Source organism: Epinephelus moara, chromosome 4, assembly GCF_006386435.1.
Source record: "Epinephelus moara isolate mb chromosome 4, YSFRI_EMoa_1.0, whole genome shotgun sequence".
In the NCBI taxonomy this organism is placed as follows: Eukaryota; Metazoa; Chordata; class Actinopteri; order Perciformes; family Serranidae; genus Epinephelus; species Epinephelus moara.
The window spans coordinates 45,053,288-45,065,984 of record NC_065509.1 but is presented as its reverse complement, the minus strand read 5'-3'; the positions used below and the strand labels follow the sequence as shown (position 1 = coordinate 45,065,984).

Below are 12,697 nucleotides of genomic sequence, written 5' to 3'. Positions count from 1 at the left end.
GTGCGGGGGGGGTGGGGGGGGGGGGGGGGGGGGGGGGGCGCAGACCCAGACTCAGGTCTCAGTCTGCGGCTTGTAAACTGTAAATAAAGCCGAACATCAGAAATGATTTAAAGAATTCATTGTTGCTAACGTGTAGCTAATGAATGGGGAACATTCCTGGCGTGTCGGGCCCTGCTGACAGACCTGCACTTATCTTTGATCATTTTGGGTCATTTTGGTAATTTGGCACGCCCCGGCTCTCTGCACCAACCTGCTGCTGCTGAAGTCAGACAGCAACCTGTCTCAACTTAATACAAACTCAGTAAAAGAGGGATGGGTCTGGATGCCCTTTGTGTTTGTGATTCGCTCAGCTCAGATCGTCTCCTGCTGAAACTTTCATTCTTCAGGGTTGAATCAGACGCACGGCGCTGCAGAGCGAAGTATATTCGAGCTTCAGGGGGTGAAGCTTTGTCAGAAACCTGCGCACAGCCGTGAGTCATGTTGATCCTGTCGAGGCATGAGAGGTTTCTGCACCTCTCACCTGTACATTAGTAATAGTGCATTCACTGTGAAAATACGACGAGGTAGATCCTGTTCTGAAGATCAAGTTCCAACAGGAAACACAAACTCCATCATTAACACGAACACTGAGCGCCTCCATCTGATTTGTCTGTGTGTAGTCGGAGCGCTGCTGCCTTCAAATTAAATGTTACATTATCTCTCTGAACACCAGCAGATCCTCTTAATGGTTTCTGATCCTCACCTGTAAATTCCTCTTTGATTTAACTAAACGGCCTAAAGTATGTGGACGCTTTGGATGACAGTCATGTGACTGCTGACCTTTGAATTCCAAACCCACAGAAATGAACGCGCCGCCTTCTCGTTCTGGATCTTTCCTGCTGATGTTGGGTGACGAGGTGCGCCTCGTTCCAGTTCATGAAACAGAACACCAGCACTGACAGCAGATTTCACTTCTTTAATACGGGCAGAAACATATAGACACGGACATGTTTCATCTAAAGAGCTTGTTTTGTCAGGCTGATGGTGGCTCTTTAGATAAAACCTGTCCCCGTCTTCATGTCTCTGCCCGTATTAAACAAGTGAACTCTACTGTAAGTGCTGCAGTTGTGTTTTATGGTCTTCGTCAGCACCGTGCAGCCTCTTCACACAGTCTAAGGTTGTTGTTTTGTTTAGCGGTGTTGAGGTCAGAGCTCTGTGCACATCACTCAACTTCTTCCACACCAACTGTTTCTCTATGAAATGAATCCTGAAATACTTCAGTAAATATGTAAATAATGTAAACATGAATAAATATTCCACATCTTTTTATTTTAGAGCTCTTTGTGTAAATGGAGCGTGCTTTTCTCACAGATTTAAAGATTTTGGCTCCGTCTAAATTTGAGTGAACGTCCTCCAGAGGCCAGTTTAGTCTCTTAGCAGAGTGTGAGGCAGACGGCCCACACAGCAGAGCAGCTGCTAACAAGTCGTCTCTCTTAAGTCCACGTCTTGAGTCTTTTTAAGGTTCAGTCTGTCAGGTTTGGGGGGTTTAGTGTCGTCTAGCAGTGAGGACTGCAGATATCATTTATTCTCCCTTTATGTGTAACAATAGATCCATATCTTTCCAACACTGTGAACGGCGGTGGTGGTCTGTGAGGTCATTAATACATCCAGACACTACATCACTGACTGGTTCCGTTCTGCCTTTATTTAAATGTCTTCGTTTTTTCCAAAGGTCCCACAGTATCTTATTCACAAAACGCCACGCTGCCTCCACGACCTGCAGCGGCTCTGCTCCGTTCTTCTGTAAGCTTTCAGAAAACGTGCAGGAATACTGACAGAATGAACCCAGCGTACAGACACAAGGCTCCGTCTGTCTCCGTCTCTGTATCTAATGTTAAGCACAAATTCCTTCAGTGTTTGGGCACCCAGTGGCTCAGTGGGTAAAGCGGGCGGCCCATATGCAGAGTGCCCTTCCCACAGTGGCTACAGGCTGCATGTCACCTCCTCTCTCTCCTCCTTTCACGCTTCAAACTGTCCTGGCCCACAGAAACAAAAACCCTTCACTGTCCAGGAGCTGAATTATCCTCAGAGGGCTCTTCCTCTCAGAAACAAACAGACCTGAGGTCTCATTTATGAAACAGTGTGTACGCACAGTACGAGGCCTGAAAGAGGTGCACGCCACTTCACACGGAAAAGTTGTGATCTATAAAAACAGACTTGATGGAGAAACTCTGACCCATGCTGACCAACAGTTTGGAGACAGGAAACTGGTGACGCAGACGGTGAGGTGGAGCCTGACTGTAAGAACTGCTGATGATCCATGTTCAGTCTGGATCCAACACTGTTTTATAGATGAGACCGCATCTGATTTAAAGCAGGAAAAACTCTGAATAAGCAGGTTAGAATTTAAATATCAGTGTTTTTCCAACGCAGTCGTTGGCGAGGAGCTGCTGACTACATGAACACATGAATCTATCTATCTATCCAGAGCCAGTGTTTGGTTTGTCCGTTCTGGGCAACTGTAGAAACATGGCGGTGCAACATGGTGATCTCTGTAGACCAGGACCTGCTCCCTGTGTAGATATAAACAGCTCATTCTGAGGGAACAACAACCATTAGATGAGATTATAATCTGACACACTGAAGCTTTAAGACTGGCTCTGATTGGTCGAGTCCAAACCCTGAACGCAGCCCAAATGTACATGTGAATGTGTGCAGAGCCGTCCACATACTTTTGACCATATCATTTTATTTTGACATAATTTTCAAACAATCTTATCTTAATCTGATTTCCTCAGTCCTCTCTGACATTTTTGTTTTCAGCCTTTCATTTGTAAAATCAGTTCACTGATGACGTTTATGTGTCTTTTCTGGTTCCACCGGTTCCTCTGTGTTATTTATATATTTATTTATTCATGATTTGACGCAGCCGCAGTGGAGGACGAACTTTTGGAAGTTACTGGGGATCAAATTGAGACTAAAGAATCAAGCTCAGTGTTCAGGTCGTCTGCGTTCAGAGGGCTGACGTTAGAACAAACCTCACACAGACACAATGAGCTTTAACCAAACACATTGCTCAGCCTGAGCTTGTGTGCTCGGGGACATAAATATCAAATACAGCTGCTTTTACACAGGAACAGTTTGTTTCAGTGTGACACTGTGTGTCTGTCTCCTGTCCTCCTGTCCTCCTGTCTTTGTGTGACGTCTCTCCTTTAAACACAACTCGCCCTCCGCCTCTAATCCTCTGCTGCACCGGCCTGAGGGTGTGGACAACCACCTGAGCTACCTGCGGATTACAGCAGCAGGACAGGGCTTGTAGCAGCTTGTAGCGTCAGAGCTAATGCTGCACTTATTTGCCCCAACATCAAAGTGCGCAGCAGATGACTCAGTTGCAACTGTCAGAGATGAATGTGCAGATACCTGAGGGGCTCATGGGACACTTTTCCTCCTTAAATCCTCTCAGAGCACAGATGAGTGAGTTTGTGAGTGACCTCTGACTGAGTTTCTCATTATGAAGTTTCATTTTCAGCAGTGACACACTCTCCCTCTGCTCACACCTGGATCACCCTATCAGGACATATTAACCATTTTTCACCTCCTGCCCCCCCCCCCCCCCCTGTGGGAAATAACTGGCCGTGAGGTTTTACAGTCGCAGTGATGCCAGGTCGTCCAGATGTCTCAGACAAACAGAGGGAGTTTGAATCAAAATGTAAATCAGTCACAGCTGAGCTGCCTGTGTTTCTGTCCACACTGCTCATGACAAGAGGAGAAGACACTGAGCAGGCTGATCCAGTTACACCTACAGCCCACAATCTCTGTGTATCTGCTGCCTGTTAAAGCTTCAGTCACATGTTTCAGGGCCGAGCTGAAGATTCAAGAGTGCGCCCACTGTCACAGAGCTGGAGGTGACATCAGGCTCAGAGCAGAGGTTTAAATCAGCAGTAACTCACTTCACAGTGAAAGCATGATGTGGAGTCCTGCTGGAAAATATCTGAATATAATAGAAAGAAAATCTGAAAATAAAGTAAGAAGTGAATTTGTTTCGACTGCAGGTTGACATGAAATATCACTGAAATAAAATCAAAGTATCACAGGCCCACACTGAATCTGTGCCGCAGACAGACGCTGCTTGTAAAAGTCAGATTATTGTCAGTGTCTCCTCCTCCTCCTCCTCCTCCTCTTCCTCGTGCATGTGTGTGACAGTCGTGTGTTGTGTTCAGTCAGTGTTATGTCAGAAATCAGAGTTAACAGATAATGTTTGTTTCTCTGCTCCATATTCAACCTACTGATGATTAAATCAAATTTCTGATTCAAAGTTTCTTCTAAAATCTCATTTTAGGTTTTAATGTGTGAGATTATTTTGGTTCAGAAACAACTGTTATCATAAATAAACACTGTCGATCACATTACCAGCAAAACTTCATCCATTCAGAAGTGGTGACATTTTAATATTTTGTGACATAAATCTTTTCCTGTTGGCTTTGCTGACAGACAGATGTGGAAACATGGTGTCAGCTGCCTGCCCTCTGACCTCTACAGGTTAGCTAGTGTTAGCCTTGGCCGCTCTGCACTGTGCACCACTGGTGGCGCTGTCCCAACAGGACCGTGTTGCTGCATTAATGTTGTGGCCGCCTTCCGGTCTCCCATCAGGTCACCCTGGTGAGTTAGCGGCTTCATTTCTTCCTTTTAGCATGGTTAATTATGTTAGCACCACTAGCTGTGCTGACGCTGCTAACAGCACTGACAGACCTAACAATGCTAATAATGCTAAAGGGGGTTTATGGCTCAAAATGAAGCTGCTAACTCATCCAGGTGACCTGTGGAGAGACCAGAGGGCAGACACAAACGCTGCTGCAAGGAATCAGTCCAAAAACCCAGAAATGAGTTAGCATGTTAGCATGTTAGCGCCTTCTGTTCCCTGGTCTTGAAGTCAGCGTGTTTTGGGTTAGACATCTGAAATAAGGTCTGCGGTTAACACAAGCTTTTGTTCCACAACATAAAATACATCAGTAAATACCTGCTGTGAAGTTTGAAGCTTTATGTGTCTAACAAGAGTCTGAGTGAGACTACAGAACGTCATCACCACTTTACTGCCTCATTGTTGTGGCGGTGACGTTAAGTCATGTGACTGTGGTGTGGTTTGTTTATGGCCTAACGTTAGCTTTCTTCTTCTGCTGATTGAATTTATTCTTCAATAATCATAAAGTGGTGTTTATTAGTGGAGATTATCTCACTGAACAAAACCTGAAGGATCAGAAGTAAATATTCTGTTAACATCCCAAACTACAGATGGTTGTTTCGGCCTGTTCAGTAGAAACATGTAGTCTATAGTCTCACCTGTTTTGGGATCCACATCGAAGTAAGTCCGATGAGCTTCCAGCATCTGGTAGGAGAGCTTCCCCTCAGAGGAAGTGTCCACGTCTGTCGCCAACACCTGGACGACTGACTTTACTTTGTCCACGTTCTCCTGGACGGACGCAAAGTACACGGGCTGAGAGAGTTCTGGAGCGTTATCGTTAACGTCCAGGACCTCCAGGAAGACGTGCGTCCAGGAGATCAGAGGTTCGGTTCCCAGATCAGTGACGTAGACGGAGAGCCAGTAGTGAGGCGTCGTCTCGCGGTCCAACGTCTCAGTCGTACGAATCACACCTGGGACAGGTGAGAGGGGAGTCAGGAGGAAAATAAAACAGTTTCACTTACGAACAGAACAAGTTTTCACTGGTTTCAAACTGCTACTGCCTCAGGAATTAATCACTTATCAGTTTAATCAATTAAATATTTAATAAGTGTAACCACCCCGCAGGAAATATCAGTCACCACTTTCATCACGCTCAGAGCGCCTGTTTGCAGTTTGAGAAATTTGGCTCGGGGCCCGACGGCCCCGCAGCATGACATGTCTGTGTTGCCAAAACTAAGTGAGATTCCTTCAGAGTACGAGGAGCAGATCCCACAGGGGAGCTGCGGTACGATGGGGGTCTGACACGTCTTCACTGCACATAGTTTCCGTCTGAAGCAGTTTGAATTCGGACACCCTGAGGGGGAGCAAAAAAAACAGCAACACACAAACCAAGACGTATTTCAGCGCGGCCCCATTATGACCGAGAACTCTGTTTGCCCTGATTTTATCTGAGCTCTGAGTGCAGCAGCGGACTGATGGAATGCACGACGATATGTCGAGAGGTCGAAGGGCTTCCTCTGCAAAGATACCAGGATGGAATAGACAAACTACCTCAAACACCCCCAGAGGAGAAATCATTACGTACGATGACACCAGGAAATATCTGTAACAATTTTCTGTGTCAACATCAGGAGGAAATCTTTACACTTACATCACATTTAACATCAGGGTTATTAATGTCAACTGTGCCTGAGTGTGAGCTCTTACATATCAGTCAAACATCGCAAACACAAAATACACACTGAAACCACAAATGGAAAAACATTCTGACCACCAGGGCCATTAGCAGCTGTTTCTTCTGCTTTCAATCATAACACATGATCTTCATCAGCAGACGGGTTCGGCCTGTTTGTCTCTGAACTGAACATGTTCACATTTTCATTTTTCTGAGTATTTTAAGGACTCAGCTCGTCCATGTTTAAAAAGCTCCAGCTACAGCAGGGGCTCTAACACTTATCACTCAAAGGTCAGCAGCAGATTTTTATTCAAGGTCAGACGTCCGAAACAGTTGGAGATAAAAATAAAAAACATTTCATTAACCCACTTCTTTCTTTTAAACAAATTATAAATCCGTCTTACATCATAGAAGCTGAGCACACAGCAGGCGTGTGCAGCACGTGCATGTGACGACCCAAATAAACTGTGACAAAGACATCAGCAGCGGGGAGCGTGATATCAGTAACCTGACACGACAGACGTTATAGATTGTAACAACCCTTTGATAACTGAAAGTTTAAAGTTGAAAACTAAATTCTGGAGTTGAACAAAAGCCTCTGTTTGTCACAGACATTAATGACTTTTAGTTCAAACAGTTTATTTCTGGTGAAGTTTTAAAGTGATTTAATCAAACGTCACTGTTTTTAGCTCAGATTAAGTTTTGTGTCCAGACAGAGGCATTTGTCGCACGCGATGTGTTCAGGGACCCAGAGGCGATCCGAGACTCTGCGGGGCCCCAGGCTAAGGAGCCAGTCAAGGGCATGTCCAAACGAACAGTATCCAACTGTCACACTGTAGCTAGAGGGGCTTTGGAGCAGCAGCGGTGCATCGTGTAATGCTTTAACTTAAGGGTTTATGGGGGTTTATAGCTGCCACTGCAAGATGTGCCGATATATGTTTCCTTCTGAGGGCCCCTTTTCCTAATTTTTTGTGTTCCACCAGATAATCTGCTCTGAGCTCCCGTATCACAAATACAGAATGTGTCTCCTCTCTTCTAGAACATGATCTCTGTAAGAAATAACAACTGTCTGAGCTGCGTCTGTCTCGGTTCTGTGTCGGCCCAATCACAAGAGATGTGACGTTAATTAACAGCAATTAATTATTTCTGGTTTCAAGCAACTGATTGCAGGCAAACAATGTCATTTCTGCCACGAGGCTCAAAAGTATTTTGACTGTCTTAAACTTGAATGTATGTTGCTTAAGAAGGATGGTCAGGCATTTTCCTTCAGTCACTCATGCTCAAGGAGAAATATCTGTAGCTTCAGGGAGGGTCAAAAAAAAAGTGAACTCAGACCCATGCTGCCCACTCCTCTCATAAATAATGAACAGTCCCAGGCAAACAGCAGCACAACTAATGATTCAAACTATAAACTATAATATAGTTCAGAACGAGGCTCTGCAGGTTTTACATGCTCAAACTTCATCAAAAGAAAAACTGTTTCCCCCTCGTCACCAACAAACAACCAGAAACACAACAAAGAGACAAAACCACAGAGGTTTTTTTTTACCTGTTTCCTCGTTGATGGCGAAGACGCCCAGACCGGAGCCTTCATGGATGTGGTACCTGACGACTCCGTCTCTGCCCAGGTCTTTATCTGAAGCTGTGAGTGTGACCACGGACGTCCCCACCACTGAGTCCTCCATCACTCCGGCTTCATACACAAACTCTGACAGCACAGGCCTGTGGAGGTTCTCGTTCACGTCCAGAACCTGAATCTCCACGAAGCAGGAGGAGGACAAGGAGCGAGGGAGGCCGTGATCCACCGCTCGGACCGTGAGGTTGTAAAATGGCCGTCTCTCAAAGTCCAGCTCCCGCTCCAGGATCAAGGCGCCCGTGGAGGAGTCGAGGTGGAAGATCCCGCCCTCTGTGTTCTTGAGGTTGTAGGTGACGAGGCCTCCGCTGCCCTGATCCAAGTCGACGCTCTCGACCCAGACGAGCAGCGTGCCCACAGGAACGTCCTCGGGAACTTTGACTTTGTAAACTTTGGGCACAAACTTTGGCGGGTTGTCGTTTATGTCCTGTAAAACCACCACCAGGTCGATGATGGAGAACAGCTGAGGGCCCAGCTTGGCCTGGTCTCTGGCTTCAATCCGGAGGTCATGCCTGGGCGAGGCTTCCCGATCCAAACGGCCTGTCACCGTCACCTCGCCAGTCACTTCATCGACCCTGAACATGTCAGTGGACGTCAGCAGGGAGTACTGGACACTCCCGCTCATATCTGTGTCAGGATCTACTGCACGAGCTGTGAAGATGATGGAGTCCACCTCCGTGTTTTCAGGCACATGGATCATGTATCTGGGCTGATCGAAAACCGGAGGATTGTCGTTGACGTCCATGACGTTCACTGCAACAAACTTCCACGCAGACGTCTGCGGTATTCCCAAATCATAAACAGTGATGTTCAAGATGTAGAACTCTTTACTCTCTCTGTCTAACGGACAGACTAACTGAAGGTCACCAGAGAAAACGTCGATGGAGAAACAGCCGTCCTCGTTCCCACTGGAGATGGCATACACCAGCTTACTGTTGAATCCAGAGTCAGCGTCCGTCGCCTTGAACTGGACGATGGTGGAATTCAGCGGATGGTCCTCAATGAGGTCAATAGAACCTGGGATGCTCAGGTCAAACTTTGGAGAGTGACGGTTGGTGATGTGCAGATCAGAGAACGTGTCTTCTTCTTGAATGGTTAAAATGGGTTTGATGGACTCGATCAGTTTATCGGTCAGCTGTTTGAAAACGCCCGTTTCATGGCACTGGAGCGTCGCATCATCGCCTCTGTTAGTGACGGTTACCCTGATGACTGAAGCCTCTGAGAAATGTTTGCCATCTGTGGCTACAACTTTTAAATCGAACGAGTTTGCTCTCAGAGGGATCGGCTGCTTCAGGGTGACGGCGCCTGACACCGGGTCGATACCAAACACCTGGAGCTCGTTCCCCGACTCGAAGACGTACCTCAGCTGCTGCAGCTCGTCCACGTCGATGGCCGACAGCTCAGCGATGGTGTGTCCCACGGGCAAGTCCTGAGGCACGGTGGTGTTGCAGCCCACCCTCTCAAACAGAGGGAAGTTATCGTTGATGTTGTTGAGGGTTATTGTCACGGGGCATTCGCTGACCTGACTGAAGGGGGTGCCGCTGTCTGATGCCCAGATTCTCAGATGGTAGCGTCGTTTCATCAGCTCGTAGTCCAAGTGTTCGGAGGTGGAGATGACGCCTGTGAACGGGTCTATGATGAAAGGTAACGGGCCTGCGTTCGCTATAGTGTACGTCACAAAGCTGTTTTTGCCTTTGTCTCTGTCTGTGGCGACGACTTTCAGAACGCTGCTACCGACAGGGGCGTTTTCATCCAGAGTGGCCTGATAGGACGTCTGGCTGAACTGTGGGCTGTTGTCGTTTTCATCCGTAATCTCAATCACCACGTGAGTCTCAGCCTCACCGTGATTCGCCATCACATCGAACTCATATCTTTCCTTCCTCTCATAGTCAAATCTCGCCGTCGTTACTATGATTCCTGTTCTGGGGTTAATCCTGAATTTGGTGCTGTCAGCATTATTTTTGATGCTGAAGGTGACGTTAAAAGGCACAGAGGAGACAGAGACTTTGACTACATGAGTTTTAGGCGGTGAAAACTCGCTCAGTGTGACGATGTAGGTGTCCTCGAGAAACGCCAGCGGGCTGTAATGATGAGCCGGGATGTGGATGTGTGTAATTGGAGAGAGTAAACTGGGGAAGCTCCGGTCTTTAGCCTGAAGGGACAGATTCAACCCAAAAGGAGTTTGAGACCAGATAATCCTCTTTGTGGAGATCACTTGGAAGTCTCTGCCCTGCACACCTGACGGGATTATCTCAAAACACTTGTGGGGATCTCCTCCAACAATATGGAGGGATTCCACGGGCTTAACGCCGGCCTCCACGTGGACATCAATACTTATTCTGCCGTCTGTGGACACTGTGGGTTTGGGGGGAGGTGTGATAACTGGAGAACTCGTGGATGTCTTCTGGACGTTTACTGTAACCCTGGCAACATTTCCAAATTTCTGAACACCAGATATTTTCTTCGTCCTGTCCTCAGCCAACACGGTGAGGTCGTACCTCGCCGTGCGGGTGTGATTTAGCTTCTTGACGAGGCTGACTGTGCCCGTGAAAGGGTCGACGACGAACGGATGAGCTCTGCTGGTGAAGGAGTAATAAAACTCAGCGTTGCTGCCGACGTCGGCGTCTGTGGCACTGACCTTCACCACACTCGACTTGAGTGGAGTGTCCTCTCTGATGGCCGCATTGTACGAGGCGGGATAAAAAAGAGGCTTCAGGTCGTTGGTGTCAAGCACCTGGATCAACACCTTTGTCTTCGCCTGGAAGTCAAAAGTGCTTTCGGTCGCGGCCACAGTGAGAGCGTAAGTGTCTCTGACCTCTCTGTTGAGGAGTGCCGAGTTACTGCTGCGTGTTTTGATCCTGAGGAAGCAGAAATCCCCGACTTTAACCGCCTCTGCCTGGAAGAGGCCGTCGTCATCACCTGAGACAACGTTATACTTGATTTCCCAGAACACATCTGTAATTTCAATGCCCATCTTCACGGGCGTCTCCACGTACGTCCGCGGGGCTGAGTTCTCGTTGATAGTGGCATTGTAAAGATGATGTGTGAACCTTAGCGGCGAGCTGTCTTTCCCTTTTCCCATACTGCCCTGACATCTCGCCACGTGCAGGAGGACTGACGCTAAAGTGAGGAGAGCTGTTCCTAAAGCTGCCATCTTTGGTCCGTCCATGAAGATCCTCAGACCTGTGAAAAGACAAGAGACAAACAGATGTCATGTTATCAGGAGTCCCATCTTTAACGATTCATTTTAACTTTTCCAGAATATTTTACACTGTTTTCATGACTTTACAGACGAGGTAGAAAATACGTGTAGTGATTATAGGGAGCCCTACAGGGCTCTTGCTCCTGAGACTGTGGTTCTCAATCTTTTTTCAGTGACGTACCCCCCAATCTCAGAACTCTTCAGTTATAATGGGACGATGATAACACCTCTGGGGGCAAAGGTCAATATTTCGGCCTGATCTGGTGCAGCCAGCAGATATCTGGGCCAAGACTTCCTCTTCATGTGTTGGTCATCTGGGATTATCTTTAGCGAATATGAAGCTTGTTATCAGCTGATTGGTTCAAGATTTCATTTTGACCTATTCTGCCTCTCTACAGACGGTTAACCTGCCGCTCAAACTGATTGGTTGATATTACTCTGACTAAAAACAGAAACCTGGGGTCTCATTTACAAACACTGTGTACGTACAAAAGGAGGCCTGAAAGAGGCGTACGCCGCTTCACACGGACAGTTGTGAGCTATAAAAACAGACTTGGTGGGAGAAACTTTCACCTGTGCTTACCAACATTTTGGAGACAGGAGATTGGTGACGCAGACGATGAGGTGGAGCCTGATTATAGGAACTGTTGAATATTTTCTGGCACACGTCATTTTTGGTTTTGTGCGTACAAACATTTTTAGTATGGATCTTATGCATTGTTAATGAGACCCCAGAGCACCTCAGATCCTAAAATCTTGTCCTGTTGCCTCTAGACTCTGAATACATACACAGATATCTGTTTATAGAGACCAAGGGCCTCCCTGACCAGCACTAATTAAGAGGTTAGAAACAGTGCTGCGCCCTCAGTGTCTGATTTACTAAACACCAACTTAATAAATGAAACACTGCAGTGCTACTTTTCAGAATCTGTCACTAAACTCATGGTCAGCATTTTTTTGTCATCATCCAGTAAATGAAGACAGTGCTGTAGCTGCATTGAACTGATTGTTTTATAAGTTGCACTTATAGTTTAGTAAGAACGGACACTTTCAGCTCTTTTCATATTCGACTACTCATTTAAAAAAATCTAGTGTAAGAAAAGGAATTTAAATCAGCCAACGAATTGCAAACTATTTGAAATCAAATATAAAACATAAATTCAAAGTTAACATCAGAAAAAACAGCAAACATTCTGTCGCTGCCATCAGAGGCAGCACTGACCCTCGCTGAGCCGCCACATCAACTAATGCCTGTAGGTGTCAGGTGACAGCTGACTGACAGGTGTCAGAAGTCACAGTCACAGCTGACAAAGTCACTGATGACAGCCTAACAGTGATAACAGGAACATTAATTGTTTAAGTGAATTCAAATAAACACAAGAAGGTTGTGCTCTAGAGAAAGGATCAGCACTCAGTGAATAACCTCCTAAGCCCTATGATAAGCTATTATGGCAAGGCTTAACTATACAGACCAGTGAGCAGTGATAACTAACATGTCTTTGGGGTCATCGGGTGGGAACCTCCTTTCAC

The 12,697-nt window shown here is 46.6% G+C and overlaps 1 protein-coding gene across 2 annotated transcripts in view; it reads right to left on the bottom strand.

Moving 5' to 3' along the window:
* fat2 (FAT atypical cadherin 2) overlaps positions 1–12,697 on the bottom strand; it is a 120,112-nt gene that overhangs the window by 93,028 nt on the left and 14,387 nt on the right. For both annotated transcript variants that reach the window (XR_007569804.1, XM_050042525.1), the window contains exons 2-3: positions 7,882–11,148; positions 5,317–5,628 (exon numbers count right to left, since the gene is read on the bottom strand). Coding sequence is in view for 1 of the 2 variants with exons in the window: in XM_050042525.1 (XP_049898482.1) it covers positions 5,317–5,628; positions 7,882–11,134 (3,565 nt within the window). In the remaining variant the exon portion in view is untranslated. The remainder of the gene's footprint in view (positions 1–5,316; positions 5,629–7,881; positions 11,149–12,697) is intronic.